The sequence below is a fragment of the Lissotriton helveticus genome, chromosome 8 (genome assembly GCF_964261635.1).
Source record: "Lissotriton helveticus chromosome 8, aLisHel1.1, whole genome shotgun sequence".
NCBI classification, from domain to species: Eukaryota; Metazoa; Chordata; class Amphibia; order Caudata; family Salamandridae; genus Lissotriton; species Lissotriton helveticus.
In genome coordinates, this window is record NC_136069.1 from 1570429981 (window position 1) to 1570452461 (window position 22481).

General features: G+C 43.2%; 1 protein-coding gene across 1 annotated transcript in view; it reads left to right on the plus strand.

Moving 5' to 3' along the window:
• XRRA1 (X-ray radiation resistance associated 1) overlaps positions 1-20614 on the plus strand; it is a 299935-nt gene extending 279321 nt beyond the window's left edge. Inside the window, exons 15-18 of the mRNA XM_078658576.1 lie at positions 638-803; positions 3991-4106; positions 12978-13083; positions 19463-20614. Coding sequence (XP_078514702.1) covers positions 638-803; positions 3991-4106; positions 12978-13083; positions 19463-19650 — 576 coding nt within the window. The 3' untranslated portion in view covers positions 19651-20614. The remainder of the gene's footprint in view (positions 1-637; positions 804-3990; positions 4107-12977; positions 13084-19462) is intronic.
• The last annotated feature ends 1867 nt before the right edge of the window (positions 20615-22481 follow it).

Consider the following 22481-nt stretch of genomic DNA (forward strand, 5'->3'; position numbering starts at 1 on the left):
ATTTCTCTGGCACAGCGGAGGCACCCAAAGGACTTTAGATGAAACAACAAGACACCACATGATGATACATGGCCGTAAAATGCACAATGCCTCGTTGCCCACACTCCCCTGGCCCCATCCCTTACAAAACTTCCTGAGGGACCTAAACCTTGCAAATTGACAAAATGTATACTTTTAGAACATGATTTGTCAGATGGATTCAATGACACAGGTTACAGACGGGATTTTTAAAAGCAGTAACAGAGGTGTTGTAATTGCTGCCTCAGTGGTTTACACTTGTCAGCTTCATTGAGAGGTGCGTTGGGTTTTGATAAGGATTGCCCAACTTGCCGTCCTCAAGATGACTACCTGGAGGCAACTCTTGGAGCTCTAGAACATTTTGGGCAGACTATGTTGAGAAAAGCCTCAGCTTGTAACCAGATGCTCTCTGCTATCTTATTCGCCTAAGATATTGTGTTTCTAAAGTTAATCAAGCATAAATGTCTCATTTGTCACAGTAAGGAGAGAACAGAAGCTTGTTCAAGAAAGACTTACCGGGGGAGGGGTGTGAATATAGCACAATCTTTTCCTTTTGTGTTTAGAAGCAGTGGATAATAATTTAAATGATTCATATTGTCCTTTTCTGTTTCTTAAAAAGGTGGATGATTTACAAGATTCCTCTTGTGATTCTCAAGAAGATCAAAGCATGCAAGAAATACCCGAACTGGAGGATAAAGGGCCACATGACCCAATCCCAGAGATATTCAGGGGATATGAGGAACTTTACTATGTAGAACCAGACCCTGATTTTATTGAGCCGGTAGGTAAGTACATTATTGGTGCCAAAGGAGAAAACAGCGAGGAGGAGGTGGAAAAAATAAATCCACTGTCAGGCAACACTGGATGCTTTTAAAGGCTCCTTTTGCATTAGTGAAAACGCTGTTTTGAATGAAGCACACTAACATCTGAAAAAAAATCCTTACAAAATATATTTATACATTATTAATAAAGGTACAGAAAAATCAGCATAGACTATTCAAATTTGCACAATTTAAACTGCCTCTAACAACTCCAATGTGTGTGATAGCAATTGATTGCACCCTTTTCTGTGCTCCCATCCTTCACAGTTACCACCTCCTCTCTCCACTGCTCAACCTATGACTCAGGAAAAGTCACTGTACTTGTGATTTTTCCACAGCAGTAAGTTCCGTTGTTGAGTGTGAATGCCCATTGCTGTATGCCACTACCTGTTGCACGCAAGCAACATTTTGATTCTCAGAAGGTTTTGTGGCTCAGCCCCACAATAAATAGGACTACAAGGAGACTTCTTCTCGGTTTAATCCAAAATGGTCCAGCCGATCTCTTCCATTTACCAATTAAGTAAAGGAGATTATAAGACATCTTGGCCACGGACACCATTTGATATCCTTTGGTGATGATTCAAGTTCTCCTGGTGACCACTTAGTGAAATCCTCCCAGACCTTTGAGATCTATGTTTGCTCTGACTAATGGAGAAGAATTCTGCCACTTAACAATGTAACTACTTTCAGATGTCAGTAGCATTTTATCCCTTTTCTTTTGTTTTGCTAAGGCACATCCAAGCACTAATATGGGGAACCCCAAAGCTTTTGATTTCCGCTTTTCTGTAGTTCAGGAAATTGAGGTAGAAACAGAAAATCTCTTCCATGTCATTATTGCAGGATCGCATAATCAGCATATGACTTCTGTAATAATGCAGCTCTTTATCCTGCATATAGTGCAACAATGCTGTTTTTTAATTTGTGTCCGCAGTAGGTAGGCGGTGGGCCAATACGCCTAAGTTTATTCATACAAATGTTCCAGGAGATAAAGCTACAAAGTAAGGTTGAACTTTTGGAACACCACTCATTGTTTTGTACCAGAGAGACTACGCACTGTATTTCTGGAAAGTGAATTTACTTGAACATTGATGGTTATGTAAGCAGATTGAAGTGATAGGTGTTGAGGTGGGGGTTTAGGCGATATTTGGAGTCATTCTTACTGGAAAAAGGGGCTGGGTGTGTAGGGTCTCTCTGACACCTGTTCAAGATCTATACAACATAGGCCTCAAATTTGACTGCAAGGATTCAGCTGTGCCTCACATTTTGGCCCTCTCCTATACCTGTTGTCAGAAGTCATAGTTTTTTTAGAAAGACTCCTCCTCCTGATTCAGTAGGAGTACATCTTTCCAGTTACAACCTTGGTTAATTCCTGGTTGGATTATGGGAGAACAATTTACTTGGATCTACACAAAGGTACTTTATCATGAATCGATATGATTATGATTAGCCAGCAATGTTATTGTTTGTGGGTTCCAAATCTATGCCTGTGTGTCGCCCAGCTAAGAAAACAAACTCGATATGCTACCTATAAAAGGCAGGTGACACTTCAGAGCTTGGTGCTTTGGCCATAGCTCCTTTTACAAAGCTGCATTGTGGTTCATAAAGCATAAACACAGGAGATACTCTCCATCATGGGCCCTTTGGTCTGCTCACTGTATTCTTAACCAAATACCTCAATTCTGTGAGACAGGTTAAAGTAGAGGGAATTCTAAAGTCTATCACCAAGGTAGTGGAATGCTTTGCCTCTGCTATTCTCCAATTTCGGTGAATGCAGCGGACCTGGCTGTGCATTGGTTATTTTCTGTAATTCTTGTGAGTTCTCTTAAATTTAGCACCAAGAAGCCATGTGGGTGAACATAGCATGAATTTAGTAATATATTTAAAAAAACAGAAATAGAGAAGACAGATTTGGCTAAACAAATAATCAAACTTATTAAGAAGTTGTGAAAACTAATAGAACTTGCATTAGACCTGGCACTTTGAACAAGTGCCTTTGATATGTTTCATGCACACTGGATATAGATGTAAAATATGATATGTAAGATAACACATTTGTTAATACAACTACTTTGAAAGAAGTTCTTTCTTTATTGCACTGAATGCAGCTTTCATTCAAGCCATATAGGATTTTGAGCTTCCTCAGGGCTGTAAATATAGTTGAAATTGATGACTTGGTATTCATCGTCAGCATCATGTTAGATGAGGTTTTGAAATACCATTATGTGTCAATCATTGATCTGCTCTGTTCTTAGCAAAATCAGTGTATTGTATTAACAGATGTAGAGGCTTATAATTAAATCTATATATATATAAAAACCAAAGTATGTCCGTTTGTCCTTATCCAATCGGCAGGAAACTTTCGGAAGTTGTTGAGTACACACCCGCGAAGATTTCCGGCAAAAAAAAAAAATTGTTAAATATCGGCCCCCCGCCACCCTGGGCCCTCATAATCTTTCCAATACTGAACGTTTACACTTTCCGGTGTGACTCGCTTTTGCACTGACCATCAGCAAAGCACAAGGACAATCGCTGCAAGTGTGTGGACTAGATTTGGAGAATCCGTGCTTCTCACATGGACAACTGTATGTGGCCAGCTCACGCGTCGGAAAACCTTCTGATTTATTAGTCTACGCACCAGACGGAAAAACAAAAAATATCGTGTATCCACAAGCACTCTAATACAAAAAAAAAAACAGAATTAAAACAACACTTTGAAATGTTTTCCATATTAAAATGAATACGTTTCAATAAAAAGGACAATGTAAATTGAATGTTATTATAACAAGTTTCCTTAAATTTCCTTTCTTCTGAGATCGCAGCAACGCGAGACGGGTAAGCTAGTAAACTTATAAGTAATTACATGGATGTTTGTATCAAGTAAACCACAAGCAAGAACGTATTCATGTTAATGTTATCATTAATGGGTAGCTCCATATTATTTTCATTGAGAGCTTTATCTATTTCCGTAATTGTTGGATTCATTATTTCTGGGTAGGAATGCTAAACCCAGGAACCAGTAGCACCAAAACTGAAAATTCCAGCCTTCTATTGGTTATTTGACTTTAATCAAGAGATGTTCAATCATTTTTTCTGTCCTAAATCCTATGTTAAAATAATATATTTACTTCTCTACTGTTTGTCTTCTTTCTAGGAATACGGCAAAATGTGAGAGCTCTGGAACATGCTCTGAAGCACATGCGTGTATATCGCGAGTCAAAACTAAGGCTGAACAGTAATCAGAAACCTTACCACTCTAAGGATTACAAGGCAAGCGCTGCAGTGCATGTTTGAGTGGTGACAATATTTTACTCATTGGTCTCTGGTTTGCCTAGTCTTTTCATTCAGGAATCTGAAAAAAATGATAGGTCTGATTCACAAATGTTTCCTATTAGTAGTTATGACTTACTATTGAAGTATTCCTATCTTGTGCTGGAATTTCAGGAGCACTCTTGAATTACTCCATGCTTTCTTCAAGATCCAATTTATGACGAAAAATGTACGTGAAAAGATCTCTGAACCTGAAGATTTATGCCTAGTAGTAGGAGTACATTACATATACTTGAGCAAGGGTTACTTACAATTCAAGATACAACTGTAAATGTACTACTGCTAACTTTGTGAGGGTATTTTAGGTGTTCTATATACTGTTGATGGAGATCTCAGGCTATGATATTTAGTAGCAGTCTGGACTATGGCAACGCACTCTATGCCGGAATCCCAGCCAAACACCTACGACGACTACAGCGCATCCAAAATGCCTCCGCCCGACTGATCATCAACGTCCTCTGCCGCAGCCACATCACCCCCCACCTGAGAAACCTACACTGGCTCCCCGTCGACAAGAGGATCACCTTCAAACTCCTCACCTTCAAACTCCTCACCCACGCACACAAAGCACTCCACAACGCCGGACCAGCCTACCTGAACAGCAGACTCCGCTTCCACACCCCTCGCCGCCAGCTCCGCTCCGCCAGCTTCGCCCTCGCCGCCGTCCCCCGCATCCAACGAACAACCTCAGGCGGCAGATCCTTCTCCTATCTCGCCGCCAAGGCCTGGAACACCCTTCCTACCCACCTACGGCAGACCGAAGACCTACTCGCCTTCAGAAGACTCCTCAAGACCTGTCTCTTCGAACAGTAGTGAAGCTTCCACCCCTCCCCCCCAACACCCCGCTCCTCAGCGCCTTGAGACCCTCACGGATAAATAGCGTGCTCTACAAATAGATTGATTGATTGATTGACTACAGATTAAAAAGAATATGGAAATGGCCATCAAATTAAGAAAAGAAAACAAACCTGACAGTCATTACTGATATAAGCATATACAGACCGCCCACACCCAGGGCTCAGGGCACTGACCTCTTCCCTTTGTGCCACAGTGCGTTGCGTTGCCACATAAGAAGTGAAACGAGGCATGGGTTCTTTTTTATCCATCTTAGCACTATATATGTGTGTAATTGTATGTGTTCATGTTACGTTTATATTTTTATAACCAGGTTTGTGCAGGTGTGCAATTGTTTACAGTAATGTGACCATTTGCAGTCTTTTTTTAATATTCTTATTTCATCTTTTACTATTGTTTAATGTTTGGATAATCTGATTTGTACAGATATGCAATGTTTAATTACGACTTTATTGCATTTTTAATAGTAACATTACATATTTGTTATTTTTTAATATTAGTGTAATGTGTTTCATATGGGTGACATTTAGGATTGTTTTTAATTCATTTTATATTTCTTTGATTTACTATTTTTTAAAATTTGTAAAATCTGGCATATATGAGTGTCTTCAATGTCCTTAAGTAATATGCCAATTCTTTTTGTTTATTTCTTTTTTAGGTGTTGAGCTTTGTGCCAGCATTGTCACTCACTGCCTCCATTGATTTGTATTTGGTTCCCTTGCAGTACCTGTGAGGGACATGTGTGGTGTATGACTTACTCCAATGCTTGGCTGGAGTAGATATGGACCTATCTTGACTGTAGTAATACTGGAATTGATGTGGGTATAATGTTGGTGAATTGTAACTCGCTTACCCTTTTGTAGTACTCCTGCTTTAGTCCTGAAATTCAAGAGTACTATAAGAGTAAATATTTGTTCCCTTTGTGTATAGGGCCAAATGTAACTGAACAGGTCTTATGGAAAATCACCACCCACACTTTGGTGAATTGCATTAATTAGTTTGTGAAGTAGTACTGCTGAAGCACTACTTCCCTTACTCGGAAAAGCCTTTGTGAACTGATCACTTTGTGAGTGAAGCGATTAGTCAATTTAATTTGTGAGTACATAAAGCAATACTACTGGGGTACTACTTTATGGCTCAACAATGGCCAGAGGGCAGGTCAGTCCACAAATGCCCCCCCTGCAGCCACCTCCAAACCTTCCTAGACCGACTTTTCAGGGCCACCAGTTGCCAGTGGGCGGCAGAATCCGCCCTCGCCTCCTCCACTGGCACAACATTACGTCAGGCAGGTGGGTTTTGCAGATAGTCCAAAGGGGCTTTGCCCTCCCCTTCAAGATTACCCCTCCCTCCATGCCACCAACACTCCATCGCATTTCGGAGGATTACCAGGCCCTTCTCCGTCAGGAAGTTATGGCTCTCTTGGCCAAGGGAGCTATCGAGCGAGAACCTGTACCAGAAGTAGGTCATGGCTGTTATTCCCACTTCTTACTGGTACCCAACAAGGACAAAGGCCTGCATCCTATCATGGATCCCAGGGACGTCAACCAAGTTCAAAATGTTGACATTTGCTCAGGTCCTGTTTGCCCTCGACCCTGGAGACTAGATGGTAGTGTTGGACTTGCAGGACGCTTATTTCCACATCCCCGTCCTGCCAGCCCACAGGCGTTACCTACGGTAGGCCATGAGCATTTTCAGTTTACCGTTCTCTCCTTTGGCCTTACCAGTGCCCCTCGGGTGTTCAGGAAAGTGATGGCAGTGGTCGCAGCTCATCTGCACCGATCAGGGGTTCCAGTCTTCCTCTAGCTAAAGGACTGGCTGTTGAAGGCGAGCTCGCCCAAGGCTGTTGTTTCCCACCTCCAGACTACGGCAGACCTCTTGCACTCGCTGGGGTTCACTGTCAACATGCCAAAGTCACACCTGATTCCCTCTCAGAAGCTCCTTTTCATCGGAGCAGTTCTGGATACTGCGCAGTTTCAGGCTGTTGGACCCGTCTGCTTCTGAGAGTCCCCTCACCAATATGATTTCTTTTGTTCCCCTGAACCTCCCAAAATTTGCCGCTTTTTATTTGTCTACCAGGACCTTTTTGTGTGTTGTTTCATGGGGCTAGGTGTTCCTTGACACCCAGTTGCTCACAAGGTTTCTGGCACCTATGTACAAGGCGCCTGGCGAAACCTGTGGACATGAAAACTGAGGTTGGCAACCTGTGTGTGTTTAACCTTAAAATGGTGGACACATATGTCCCTCATGTGAGTGACTCCCATTGGAGCCTCCTTGAACCCTGACCTTTTGAGGTTTTGGCGCCCTTTCTGGTTGGCGCGCTTTCCTGACAGGAATTTCATAACTTTCCTCAGGTACACAAAATGGCTGCTCCAGAGCCCCAGTACGGTGGCTCTGAGTGACCAAAAGACACCTCAAAAGTGCCATGCCATTGACACAGCCAGGGAAGGTTCTAGAACCTTCTGGCTCGTGCCAGTACCTCAGGGCACTGGCTATATAAAGCCCAGTCCCTGGCGGCCATTTTAGATGTAATTCAGATTCCAGACTTGACACCAGAGTGACACCTGCCCTGCTTACCCCTGAGGTGGCTGAGAGCACAGGCAGTAGAGTGGCAAGGGTTAATAGCCTGATTCCTGACTGGCGTTCCAGTCAGGCGTGTTCCAGTAACCTTGCGCCTACAGCGCCTGCCCAGCTAGTGCCTCATTGCCCCAAAAGACTGTGGCCAAGTTTATGTGCCTCCCCGCCCCCCCCCCCGGTGGCAAAATCGTGAAGAAAAGGCGAGTCTCGACCTTCCACAGTGCCCCCTTCGTGAATAGCGCCTATCGCGGGGGACTCGGACGTCTCCGAGCCCCACCGGCGTTGCGCGCTTCCTGGTTGTGCAGTGATCGAAGGTGAGGTGGTGCGCCGGGGCGGGGAGAGGCCGGCCTTCATTGGGCGGGATTAGCGTCCCTGCCCTTTCCCAGAGACCTGGGAAACTGTTGCCGTGGGCGGGACCAGCCCCTGTTTGAGGAAGTCGGAGGGAGGTCCGTGAAGCCCCTGAGAACCCTGATGCTGGCGTAGGAAGTGCTGTGCCCCGACTGAATCGCTATTCGATTGCAGCCGTAGTGAGGTGGGTCATTTCCCCTGGAGGGGTGCCGCGTTATCAAGGAACTGTGCACCGGCGTTGATTTGAGCGAGCGCTGAGACTGAGTGACCCCGCTGGCAGCCGTTCGTTCGTCTGACTTCGAACTGTGCTACCCTGGTGCCTGCGATATTGCCGAAGGCTCAAGTAAACCACACCGGCAAGCGGACATCCTTCCCCGGTGGCAGCGGAGGGCCAAATGTCATATTTACCGTGTTTCCTTGTCTTTAGGTACACGCGCATGGGCCCCGCGTGAACATAAGAGCCCCCAGTGCACCGTGAATCCAGAGAAGCCCGCATGCATTCCCCATGATTCCACAAGTACTGTTATCCTTTTCAAAGTGGGTTTATCTTGCAAATGTAAACTTCCTGATTTATTTAATTGGTGGCAGCGATACCAGAATGAAAATGTGGTTATGCATTTAAATGAACCAGGCTTTATTATTCCATGTATTGGTGATATATAAACCTGATATTCATTTTATTTATTGATAGAGCTATTCCTAATATTTATGCAACACCAGTGTTCCTGAAGTCCTATTTACTGTATTTATTCTCAGCCTGAATCCCAGAGTGCTGTAACAAATGAAATGTGAATGTGCTTCCCCAATTGATCCCTATTTACAGCAGAGAACTTTTATATAAAGGAATCGTATTTTTCTACAGCAGTGGTGTGGTGTCCTTCTTTTTGGTGTGACTGTGCAGGGCGTTATTATTGGGTCAGAGCTGGCTTAGCCCTACAGCCTTCACTGCCTTGACACTTGAGCCAAGCTACCCCCTTTGTGCTGGGCTTGCCCATCGCAGGTCCAACACAGGCTTATCCTCCCGAGCAGCGAGTCTGTGGTATTCGGGCTATGATACCGATGTTTCAGCCCCTATCCTGGATTTCGGTAAGAATGACCCTAAGGCTGCTGGGCCTCATGGCCTCCTGCATCCTTGCTGGTGGATCATGCCAGGTGGCATATGCGGGCTCTGCTGTGGGACCTGAAGATCCAATGGGTTCAGCATCAGGGGAATCTTTCCTATTGCGTCCAGATCTCAGCAGGCACTGCACACCAATTGCAGTGGTGGGTAACGGACCAGGATTGCGTCAACAGCAGATCCCATTCCCTTCCCCAAACAGAGTTCACAGTGGTGACAGATGTGTCACTCTTGGGATGGGGCGGCCACATGGGATAGGTGGAGGTCAGAGGCCTCTGGTCTCTGGCGGAGTCCGGGCTCCACATCAACCTTCTGGAGCTCCGGGCGATTCGTCTGGCACTGAAGGCATTCCTTCCTTCTGTCAAAGATAGGGTAGTGCAGGTGTTCACGGACAACACCACTGCCATGTGGTATTGCAGCAAACAGGGCGGGGTGGGGTCGTGGACACTATGCCAAGAGGCTCTTCGCCTTTGGACGTGGCTGGAACATCAGGGCATGTCCTTGGTGGTTCAACACCTGGCAGGTTCTCTGAACACCAGGACCGACAAACTCAGCCGCCGGTGCATGATTGATCACGAATGGCATCTTCACTTGGAGGTGGTGGAAGGTCTCTTTCAGCAGTGGGGAGAGCCTTGGTTAGATCTTTTCGTTGTGAGTGGAATTGCTGTCTTCTGTAAGCCTTTCCGCCTATACCACTTCTGCCCAGAGTGCTGAAGAAGATCAAGAGCGACCGGGCCCAAGTTATTCTTGACCCTCTAGACTGGGCACGAAAAGCCAGGTATCCCGAGCTCTTGAACATGGCCATCGATCCTCCGATCAGACTGCCTCTTCGGGAGGATCTTCTGTTGCAGCAGCAGGGGACGGTCCTCCACCTGAACCGGTCCAGTCTCCACCTCCTTGCCTGGAGATTGAGCGGCGACAGTTGATAGCTATCGACCTTCCTCCTGAAGTCTGTAATGTCTTCTTGGCAGCCAGGCATCCCTCTACTAAGACAGCATACCCCTGTAGATGGAACTAATTTGTCGCATGGTGAAGGCTGTGGATCCCCTTTCTGCCCTCTTTCTAAGGTTCTCCTATTCATACTTTCTTTAGCGCAGCAGGGCTCTGCTCTGGGCACCCTTACAGGCCATATTTTGGCCATTTCGGCCTTTCTTCTCTTTCATCATCAGCCTTCTCTTTTCAAGTCCATATTGTAAATAGGTTTCTTAAGGGCATTACTCAAGCCTCTTTCCTCCTATTCCTTTCGTAATGCCTCAGTGGGACTTGATTCTGGTCTTGACTTACCTTATGTACGCTCCCTTTGAGCCACTACATAATTGTCCTCTCAGACTCTTGACTTTAAAGACTTCTTTCTGGTTGCCATTACCTCTGCTCTCAGGGTGAGTGAACTGCAGGCTCTATCTTCGAAACCTCCTTTCTTTACTGCCATCCGGACAAGGTTGCCCTTCGAACTAGGCCTTTTTTTCTACCTAAAGTGGTTACCTCTTTCCACATAGGACAGACCATCACTTTTCCCATCTTGTTCCCGCACCCGCATCCTTCCAAAGAGGAGGAAAGACTCCACCGCCTGGATCCAAAATGTGCGTTATCAATTTATCTGGATCACACAAAACAATTCCGGTTGGACGATCAACTCTTTGTTGGCTATGTGGGCGCCAAGAAAGGTTGGGCCGTGCAAAAACAGACCATCTCTCGATGGGTCTTCCTTTGCATTAAGATTGGTTATTCCTTGGTGAAAAAGGAGCCTCCGGTAGGACTGCGCGCAATTTCCACCAGGGCGACGGCAGCCACTCCTGCTTTGGGACATGGAGTACCCCTCTGTGACATCTGCCAGGCAGCCACCTGGGCATCACTACACACGTTCACTAAACATTACTGCCTGGATAGTCAAGGCCGCGAGACGGCTTATTTGGCCGTTCAGTTCTCCAGGACTTTATGGTGTGAACTAATTTGCAGACCCACCTCAGGGGGTGGTATTGCTGGGGAATCTATTCTAAGGTAAGGAATCTATAACTAATAGTCTCTTTCAGATGAACAAGGTAGTTACCTTCGGCGACGATATATATGTAAGAGACATATATTAGTTATAGATTCAACTAACAGAATCAAGATGACAAGAGCCTGTGTTCTGATACTCTGTGACTACTGCACCATCATTTACCTGGTCTCCCCAATTAACTCTCTACCAGGCTCCAAAGATTCCAGAACTAAGCAGCCAAAATGGCCCTTGACCGCAGTAAGCTGGACTATTATCACACTTGCCATTAAAGCACCCTCGTAGTGGACACCATGGTTAGGTTGAAGTGCTTATGCACCATCTGCAAAGCTTACTGGGGCAAAGGGCTTAAATACATGCAGAAAATCATTTCTCTCATGCCCCAACCAGAGACTTTCACTTTTTGTCTGCCTACCTGATCAACTAACTGTCTTTCTGCACAGTAAACACAGAGGCATATTTCTGAAGGCTTCATGCTATGAGCTATGGCATGCACTTAACCCCTACCTGAGAGCTGAATACAACTAAATCAAGTCCATGAAACGCCTTTAAAAATCCACATTTGTAAAGCGCAAACAATCACTCGTAACGCTGGGGGCCGTCAGGAAGATTAGGCAAGCTATTGCCCAGAGTCACATGGTGCTGGGCTAATCTGCTTCCAGCACCGGGGATCGAACCGTGAACCCCAGTTTCCAGCGTCAGTCGCCCTGGCCACGGCGCCACACCTCTCACCTCTTTCCTGAACTACTTAAGATTGCTGTCAGTTTATCTCAACACAGGACAGGGTTGGCTCTGAAAAATATTGCACTCAGTTACCTACCCAACCTGATAAGCACTAACTATTCCATCTAACCATCAAGCTGTACTTCTTTCTGTCAGAGCTCTGAAGTAACCTCATGGAGACATGAAGCACTTCACACAGTGTCTAAATAAGTAAGATGCTCCTTCTCCGTGTGTCACTGTTTGAGATAGCGAAGTAGCGGGCACAGGCTTGGTTGAGTGGTGGTGGTGGTAGGAAGTTAAAGAAGAATAGTAAGTGAGGTGAGACCAAGATAGACTTCATGTCATGTGTTTCCTACAGATTGAATCAATACGTGATATGGAGTGGGTTCCCTTCCGATTTCATTGAATGTCACTTCTGAGATGAAGGTTTGCGTCAATAATTAGCTAAGAAAAACTAAATTGATGAGTGGAATGAATGATTTCGCCTAATCGCTGGTAATTACTCAGGACTGCATTCTTGTCCATTATTTATGTGCCTACTCCACCATTCCAGATAAGGAGCAACTTTATGCAATAATGGATGGTGGGCTCAAATAAATGTCCAGTTTGGTGGTAACAATTTGAATGTTTGGTGTGTGGCAAGAGCACCAATATGGTTAGGGGGGAGAAAAAGTAACAGTGAGCCACTAGGGAAGCATCCGTACATGTGAATTGATGAGGATATCCTGCTCAGTGTGCCTGAGGATCGACTTCCAGAAAATGCAAACACAGAATCTTCCACCCAGGGATAAAACATGCAGTGAGCCAGAGCCAATTGTATTTGCTGTATTTGTGCCCTACCTTTCTGAAAAGGTAATCGAAGCACCTCACATGGATATGTAAGATACAGTGGTTCCCTTCGACCGCATGTAATATTGCACCCTACACTTCTATAGTGCACCTCCGATAATTTGCTTGGTTTCTTAAAAGGCAAGGCAAATTCTGAACCAGATTTGGATATAGGTATTGATGGGCATTTTAAACTTAATATTGCATTTAATTTCTCTAACTATATAGATTGCCACTTGAACTGTGATCATTGCGCGTTTTTTTTTCTCACATATTCACTTAGGGGGTAACAGGTTTCATATAAATGAGTTCCACATGTTTCATATTACATACGTAATCGGTCAGATTTTCCACTTTGGTTTGGTTTTAGGTTGGGAAAGTACCATCCATTCCTCTTCAAAAGAACAAAGCAGAAGTATTAGAAGATATACTATCAAGTATGAAGGAAGCTAAGACCTACACAGAGCAACCACTAGGTACTTTAATTTCTTTATACATTTCTCTATCGCCTTTTCTGCCTTACGTCAAAATAATTGTAAAACAAAGACTTAACATTTAATAATGATTTTGTGTGACGTATCACCGGGCCAAAGCCTAATAACCCAGCATGAAAATTGAGGCCTGGGGTTGCACTGGTTGTTTTGCTTGGAGGAGAAAATCCCCATTCTTCGACTGCCCAGATTGGTCCTTTTGTCTGAGAAGGTGCTACTAGTTCAATGAAGGGTCCACCATGAATTCTCCACAGGAAGCACACTGCAATGAAACAGCTTTCCAACCTTTCTCAAAGCACAGGGTTCCTACTTTTCATTAAGAAGCAGGTGACAAACCCTATTTTCCCAATAACTTAACAGTCGCATCTTAGCACCTAGCATAGGTGATGCCACTAGACCTCTGCTGCTCTAGCTTGTTGTCCAGATATGTATATATGCCTTTATGCCACTATAGTTAATGCTGCTTCTCTGTTCGATTGAAGGCATATGTATGTATTTAATATTTATCTGGCCTTCTATTGCTTGAGGACATCTTCTGGCTACAGAACATGGTGGTAATGAACTTGTTAATAAGGATAGGATAAGGCCAGGTTTTAAAGGCTAATCCACATTTTAGATAGCCAGGCTGAGTTTACAAGTGTAATGGTAACTTGTTCCAAAGGCAAGATGCCTGGACAAAAGAAGCCACCACCTTGAGCAGGAGAGTATTTATCAAATCTGATAAGGTAGCAGGAAACTAACATATCCAATTAGCCTCTAACTTGGAACATTTATTTTTTTAGATTTGTCCCATGTCCCCTGCTCTCCTAATTTTCAACTTTTTATATGTTTTAAGATTTTGTGCCCTGAGCAAATTAGGTGCTCTGCTTCCTAGGCTCACACCAGCATTGTTGAATTGTTGTTTCCTGTAACACAGAGGTGCCACAATTATTTGCCATTCAGGTGAATATACTGTCACTGTGTGTCCTTTCGAACTTTCATAACTTTGCTTGCATTTGTGTCCTTACTAAACTGAAATTGAGATTATTGCTAATTATAAGAGCAAAAACAAAGGGTTGTTTTAGATCCATTGTTGGTGTGTCAAGCATGTGCTATTTTTGTTTCAACGTTTCCCTTGTAACATTGGTCACTGTAGTTTCTTTCACCTTAGTATTGTGGATAATTTGTGGGGAAATCAGTCTCTTAATTGAGTGCTTCGCCTGGGCCTCTATCAGTTTCTTGCTCACACCGACAAGCGTCCTAAAATAGTCCTCTTTCCAGTGGCAGTTTGTAACGGTAAAAAAAAAACTAACCATATAGTGGCTCATCTTCAAGGTTTTAGAATGGTGGCTAGAATAGTACAAACGTGTAATTTTGTTTGTTAGTTTTGCATGTGTTTAAACACTTCTTCCATCCAGAAGTCCAAGAAAAGATTTTTTTCCAGATAGGAGCGCATTGTAAATTTGAGATCTGGGGATCATGCCTTACACAGGTATGGAATATCAACACATTTTCCATTCTTATGGTCCAAATTCAAATACCTCAGTGAACCGGAAACTTATGTTATAAATATAACATGTTCCTTAAAGAGAGTCCTTTATTTATTCAGCCAACCACTGACTGACTGCACTTATGAAGTGCTCATTATCGGTCAGCATCTCATGGAGTTGGTCTTACAAGTTATGCTTTGCCAAGTTGTGGCTTGTTGAGACAAGGCACTTGTACTTAGACCGGGTTCGGGGCTACGTTGAGACCGTGCTTCTCCGAGTAAGGTACTGGATTCGATCTTGAGTCTGTCATACCAAGGTTCTAGGTATCTATGTGCTCACCTGACACTTTGGGGAGATTACTGACCAGTACAACCTAAGTCTGAGTGACCTATTACTCCACATACTGGTTTGATATACACATTTTTTCCACTATTTCAAGGTAATCCAAGTGGTCACTGGCACTTCATTGTTGCACACTCTGTCGGTCCTGATGAAAGCCGCTGTATCCGTACGGGGAGCGTCCGGCTGAAACATGTTGATCTTCCTAATGCTTTGACAGATTGAATCTCCTTCTGTCCTAGCTGTCATTTTTTATCCTGGCCTATGAATGCAACATTAAAATTGTCCAGCATATCATAGAGTTCGTTTTAATCACTTTCACCTTTTCACTCACCCCCTCCCCACACCCTGCTCATCCAAAGGTTTAATATACCTCATCATCTCTATCAAAACATCCCAGAGCTCCTCCCTCTCAGAGTGGGGGTTGTAGCCCACACTACGACTAGATTTGTAGTGCGAGGAGATCCCCTATGATGAAGCATGCCATCTATGGGTGGGCAAAGGGTATCGTCCTAAGAAAGGGATACCTCAACACCTCTACATTAAATGAGACCCAGGGGCCTAGTAATATGCCTTCTATTTGTACTTATTATCTCAAAGAAAGCTATTCAGGAGGTGCATGATACAGCACCTACAGAGCAGTGAGGAGGTGAGTGAGACCCCTAAGTAGGAAAACCACCTCTTCACTGGAGGAGACAAAAGTGAGGCATTCTACTGTACATCTATCACAGGAAACACCATGTAAGAAACCTGTTCCTGGGGCATGCAGAGCTACTCTCTCATGTCCTCAATAAGGTCAGCCCTCATGAGAATGTATCTTTTCAAGTGGTTCTGGTGTTGCGATTAATAATTAACAATCACTTTTGTTGTATACCAACCCAAATTTTCTGTCACCTTCTGCACAGAGCTCCATCAAGAGATATGATGTCATAGGTACCAGTCTCATTGAGCGTACAGGGAAATTTTTTCCTGCATTAGCTATGAAGAGAGTAACGTCTTGCTAGGTTATTCAATATAGATTACTAGGGCGGAAGTTACACATGCCAAGATCTTGTATCAAGGTCAAAAATTTGGATTGACAAAAGCATTTATGAGCTAAGGAATTACTACTACAGGATTCACTCTTACATGCCCATTTGAATCTGCCATGAAACGTGCAACTCCATAGCTATGAAAGTGCAAAGAGGGCACAGTCTTTCTATCTTTCCTTACTATATATGCATATTTCTTGAATATTGCCATTTTAGGTGTTTTAGAGCAAATTAGAAAGGCAAGGTAGAGTACCTAATAAAGAAATACAGTAGTGGTAAGGAACAGTTTCTTACCCGTACCTCCAGTTCTCTCATAGGGGAATCTCCATTGAAGTCATGAGCACTGAATAGTCCCACCCACATGTGGAGATCCCAGAGCACTTTTTCACAATATATATTTTTATTTATCTAATAGATCTTCTTAGTTGATCTACCCTGTGGATCAACTGTTCTGGCAAATTTCTTTATGCCTTTCCACAAATCCCCCTGATCCAGTCAGTCCTTATCAAGCTGTCCCACTGGAGAGCCAGAATAATCCTAATAGCTCTGGAGTGGCCACGTCAGTGGTGGTTTACAGACCTTTTACCTGTCAGAGCATCAACATCTCAAGCTGCCATGCAGGCCAGACCTACCCACAAAATAAGCTCAGAGTTCAGATGGTTCACTTCAATTTCTCCCCCTTGAATTTGGCTGCATGACTCCTGAGCTAGTGAAGTAGGATACTTGAATCTGCCACAAGACTGCACTGACATTCTCAAATAAGCTAAGTGGCCTTCAACACATTCGGCATATGCCTTCAAGTGGAAGAGGTTTTGCATCTGATGTTACTTTAGGAAGATGTAATTCTTCTATACTATACTTGCTACACCTAGCAACATCTGGCTTGCAATCCTCTTCCATAAAGATTCACTTGACAGCCCTTACCGCCTACAGAAAATGTCCTTCACAAACCTCCTTTTCCAAAGTCCCCGTAATGATTTTTTCCTCTCATTAGGTGTCCTTCACCTTCCTGGGAGCTAAACATAGTCCTTTAACGGCTTATGGAGGATCCTTTCGATCCCATTCACAAGGCATCCCTGCAACATCTTTCTTGGTAAAAAAACATTTCCTTGTAGCAATAACATCAGCCCACATGATTAGCGAGATCCAAGCATTGTGTTCTCACAAACCATACACAGTCTTTCACTCTAACAAAGTAGTCATGCAGACTCACCCGAAATGCCTCCCTGAGGTTAGTTCAGATTTCCACGTTAATTAGACCAACATTCTTTCATAATCGCTCAGCTCCAGCTGAAAGGACCCTTCATTCTCTAGATGTGAGGACAGTCTTGAAGTTGTATCTAGATAAGACACATGACATCTGCAGATCGAACCAATTGTTTATCAACTGGAGTCCGGTCGATACAGGGTTAGCCACTTCCAAGCAATCCATTTCCCTATGGATAGTTTCCTGTATACTGCTGTACTATCGAACAACTAACATAACACCATCAGCTAAACCAAAAGCACACTCCACTAGAGGTAAAGCAACTACTGCTACCTTAATGAGAAATATCTATATAGAGGATATTTGCAAAGCAGCTACATGGAGATCAGTTCACTCATTGACCAAGCACTACTGCCTGGTCTAAGACACTAGAGATGCTCAAGAAGAACAGGCCTCCCTCAGAAACCCATTTACTTGAATGCCTACCTTTCTCATTCCTCTGTCTTCTCCGCTGATGTTGGCATGGATGGGATTGCTACTCTGTTAAGTGCTTACGACTATCAGTGGAGATCCCTACGAGAGAAGGAACAGTTTCTTACCTGTAACTCCAATTCTCTCATAGCGGAATCTCAACTGAAGTCATAAGCAACCCTCCCTCCTCTGCGGTGGAGTAAACAGATGTACCTATATTTAATTAAAGACGCATCGCCTCAAAAAGAACTGAAGCAACTGCCCCCTGCTGAGCACAATGGAATACTTGTGGTCTCTAGGTTCTTAAAGGCATAGTCTTTGTTTGCAACTCATATAATGATATATTTTACTCTCTTAAATGACTGCAGGTCTCCCCGAAGAAAGGCAAACATCTACACTTAAGAAGATTTATTTTGAAAAAGTGCTCTGGGATCCCCACACGTAGGCAGACCTATTCAGTGCTTACAACTGTCAATGTAGATCACCTATGAAAGAACTTTCATATTTTAAAATGCATCTGGGGATAGACCCCTATATGTGCACCTTCTCCTCCTCACACAGCCCTTTAACTCTGCTCAACACAGAAACCAATTTCTGGGCCACTTGTTATGATGCATGAAAATGCAGTGCACGTTAGTATTTTTCTGCCCAGAATTGTCTTAGTGCACCTCACAGTAAAACCAAACTTACTGAAGCCCCTCTTGGATTAACAGTCAGCCCCTCTGTAAAAATACATGAGAACTAAATTGAGATCTTTGTTCAAAAGATTTTAGGTATGGTGCTAATGAGCAAAGGGCTTTGTGCAGTATCGGTGTGTAAGACCCTACCTATAATAATAATAATAATAATCCACATTTGTATAGCGCACAATCACCCGTTAGGGTCTCTAGGCGCTGGGGGCCGTCGGGAAGATTAAGCAAGCTATTGCCCAGAGTCACATGGTGCTGGGCTAACCTGCCGCCGGAGCCGGGGATCGAACCGTGATCCCCAGATTCCAGCGTCACTATACTGCCCTCTTCCTCAGAAGAGTTGCGCTTCAACTTAGTCTCTCATAAACATTTGTAGTCCAAGCCTCTTACATTGTATTGTAGTAGGCTTTCACCAGTGGGGCCCTGACAACATAAACCGCAGTCCAAGGTGGTTGCACACAGCTGAATGTACATTCATTTTAGAGCATTCTTTTATGGGCTGGACCAAAAGTCTAGATCCTGCTACATTCTAGGGACATATGCAGTGTTCCACTACTCCACCCTACTCTACACTTCCACCCCACCCACACAAACCCAACGATATTGGTTCAAGATGGCTCTGTGAGTGTCAGGTATACAGAGAGCTCGAGTATGTAGTAACTATGTGCACCACTGTGTTTTGTAATACATATATATTACTGTTCAGTTACTTTGGATTTCTGGTGTGCGGTTTGTTGTTGTATATTTAACTAACTTGCAGGGGCTAACTTAAATCTGCATGAGAATAATTGGTTTATTATTAAAAAACCTGTTGTCTGAGTGCAGTGCTGGCAAGCAACGATGTTAATATCTTTAGGACTCTGTCCATTAGCCTAAAACAGGCATTGTACAACTGGATCACTTGTAGTAGTAGACGCGGATGAACACTGGCTTGCCCTTCGTTCACGTAGGGTTGAATAGCTCAACGAAGGGAAGACTATCTGATCCTGTTCTGTAGGGCAGTTCTCGTGAAAGATGAAAAAAGTCTTACCACCTAAAACTAATTTAATTATGTAAACAGATGTAGGAGTATCTCGTGCTGAAATTCGCAAGTTGTTCATGGTTCAAAATAGTATGTATTCTGTGATTGTGCTGAACCTATGCTTGTTGTTAATACAGAATCATGTTTGCGCAACAAGCAATCAAACCGGAAGGAGTATGGAGAAGCCCTGATGCTACTTAAAGAAATCCAGATCCACTACAATCGCTTCCATGAAGATGCAGCAAAAAGAGCCAAGAATCTAGAAAAGATGAACAGAGACATACCCATAGACAGGATGGGTGCAAGAGACCATCTGCACAGATGATTGAAGTGTTAGATGGGTGACCAACAAGCGACTGGGAACTGTTCCTGAGTGCAGGTCGCATGTCACCGGCACAATGCTTTGTGTAACCTTTTTACAAGTGAACATTTAAAAGTATTTTTTCAACCATGTTGCAGATATTTTAGAGGTACAAATAAGAGGCAAAATATAGTGTTCAAAACAATAACGCTACTGTCACAGGTATTAAATACGAGGTTGTTGAACCTACAGCTGGAAATCATTTTCAATCCTATACAAAATCATGTAACTATACCACCGGAATCACAGTTTGGCCATAAATACAAGCCTTCATTTTCTGAAGAAAATTCTAAATACAGATTAGACTCCACCAGCTGAATTTTGTTCCGCTGCGCTATGCATAAGATGGGAAAATTGAGCCAGTGGACCCTCCTCACCATTTGGAATTTCCTCCACAAATGGATCAATTCTCAGTTAACACCAACTCTAAACCAGATCTAATTGTCACCGTAGTTCACACAACAGTGTTGCCCGATATAGATCCAGCAAAGAATGTTTGCAGTTTGTTTCTCACTTGTACACGAGGAATGTAGTAGGATGTCTGCTAATGTCCATGATGTGGTTTGATCTAATGATTATGGTCCTATGTAAGACTAAGCAGCCATATCTGAGGTTTTGGAAGGTTTAAGGTGTCTATGTATTAATGTAGCAGTCTCCTCCTTCAGTCTTCCGCATACCAGAAACACCAAGTACTCAGAATTTATCAAGCAGTAAAGTCCATATCTTCATATTCTGTCTGGATGAAGTTTGTATCTGTTTCATTATGCGTTCTTTAACAGTAAACATTTCGGTTTCCAGTACTACTATGTTAGGTGTACTCTTGGAACATTGCAGATACTTTTAAGTCTTAAAACGTATTATGTTACACAGTTGTCATGGACTGTAAACAGCGTCATTAAATCACCTCCTATCACGAGGCTCTAACAAATGTTTCAGCTAAACACCTGTAAGCCATCTTCAAAGAATATGTCGTAAATCTTTTTCAAAGTTTCTATGACATTAAGACTATAGTCATCTTTTTCGTGGCGTATGGATTGTAATGTGGTGAAACTGCTACTGTAGCCCAGCGAACAAAGCATCCATAGCAGAGATCACTTGGTTAACTCAACAGGTCTATCCAGCTTTTTAATTTATCTGAAGTCGATCAAAAGACCACCACTGAGTTAATAGTGGCAACTGCTCTTACAGCTCTTTGATACTTGGATGATATTGGAAACAAGCTCACACTATTATACCTATGACTTAGGGTTTCCTAGAGGTCCAGGGATGCTTCGTGTGTGTGGGTAAATGAGAGAGTCCTTCTATGTAGCTGTTAGTCAAGTGGATTGAACAGAGCAGATCCTACTCTAGAGTCAATCAACATCAGTACCATTTCTGAACATCAAGTCACTTTGCATCCTCTGGTTTATACCAGCATAACCATCCCAACACCAATGGACACAATCCAAAACTCTAGATATCTTCAACACAAAAACTTCCGGCAGATCTAGCAAATGCCTCAAGGAAGTCTCTCTCGCCTCTTCACTGAAAGAAAGCAGCCCGGACCTTCACAGGGCCAATCCATTTCTCTGGCAACAAAACCTAAACTTAAACTTAAACCCCTTGCTTTGGAAAATTAATCGTCTCCCACCACTGAAACCATCCCGTTGGAAACGTTAGCCCTATCCCAGTAGGCTAATCTGTCATTCGTTTAGCAGGGGAATAACACGAGTGAGGCAACTGCCATGATGCAAAAACTATTTTGTAAATTAATATTCATTTGTTCTCAATCTTTGACAAAAGTACTATAGAAGTAAAGACTTCCCCATCCAAACCACATGAATATGTACTACTCGCAAAAGAAGCAATTCCAATGTGTATTACACCCACATCATAACAGAGCTGATTAGGCCTTTATAGAGCAAGCTTCTCCAACCAATAGTTCTACAGCTTCCTGTAAATAGCTCTCCTGTGTGAAACCCACCCTATCAAATTAGAAGCTTTTGTTTGGTATACTAACTTGAAAAGTGTGTATTTAAGACGAAAATGCATGTATTTGAGACGAAAATGCGTGTATTTTCAGAACTTGATAGCTGATGTTTGAAGAAAAATGGGTGAATTTCCAAAATATATTTTAAGCTGATATAGCAAATGATAAGTTATGTGGTGCTGGGTAGACTTAGTTATAATATTACTTTGGTGCCTGGGGAATTCCAGATAAGGCTGTTATGTATTAACCCATAAAAAGGCATTCCAAACTATCAAAGCCTTTTTTACATCACTGCTGGCAACTCTGCCTGATGCATTGAGGCAATTACTGCGGGTGATCCTGAATAGGGTTGCCAATAATGTAATCTTGTCTGATGTGTTCAATATTACAACAATAGTAATATCAGTAGCTTGGGAGGAATTTCATTGAAGAAAATTAGCTATTACAGAAAAACGTGGAGACCCCTGGTACAAAGTATCATCCTCCAAGAGATTTAACTGTACTAGGAGAACGATAGTTTGAAGGTTCTCATCATTCCTTAATTATCTAGAGTAACATGGTGCAAACCCCACCTACAAAAAAGATTTCAGTCTAGATGTTACCTTCTCCAGCTGGGGCAGCCTCGAGACAAAAGATCCACATCACCCAGTGTACCTTGTGGTCAGCTTTCATAAGGTAAGAGACGCAGCACAATGTAAATGCCAGAAAATATGGACCAGAAACACAAAAAGCACAGATGTAGAGACGTCTGAACAAGGCTGGTAGAAATCAATGTCTTCACGTCTTGTTACTACAACACTTTGACAGATACAATTGATAAGCTTGC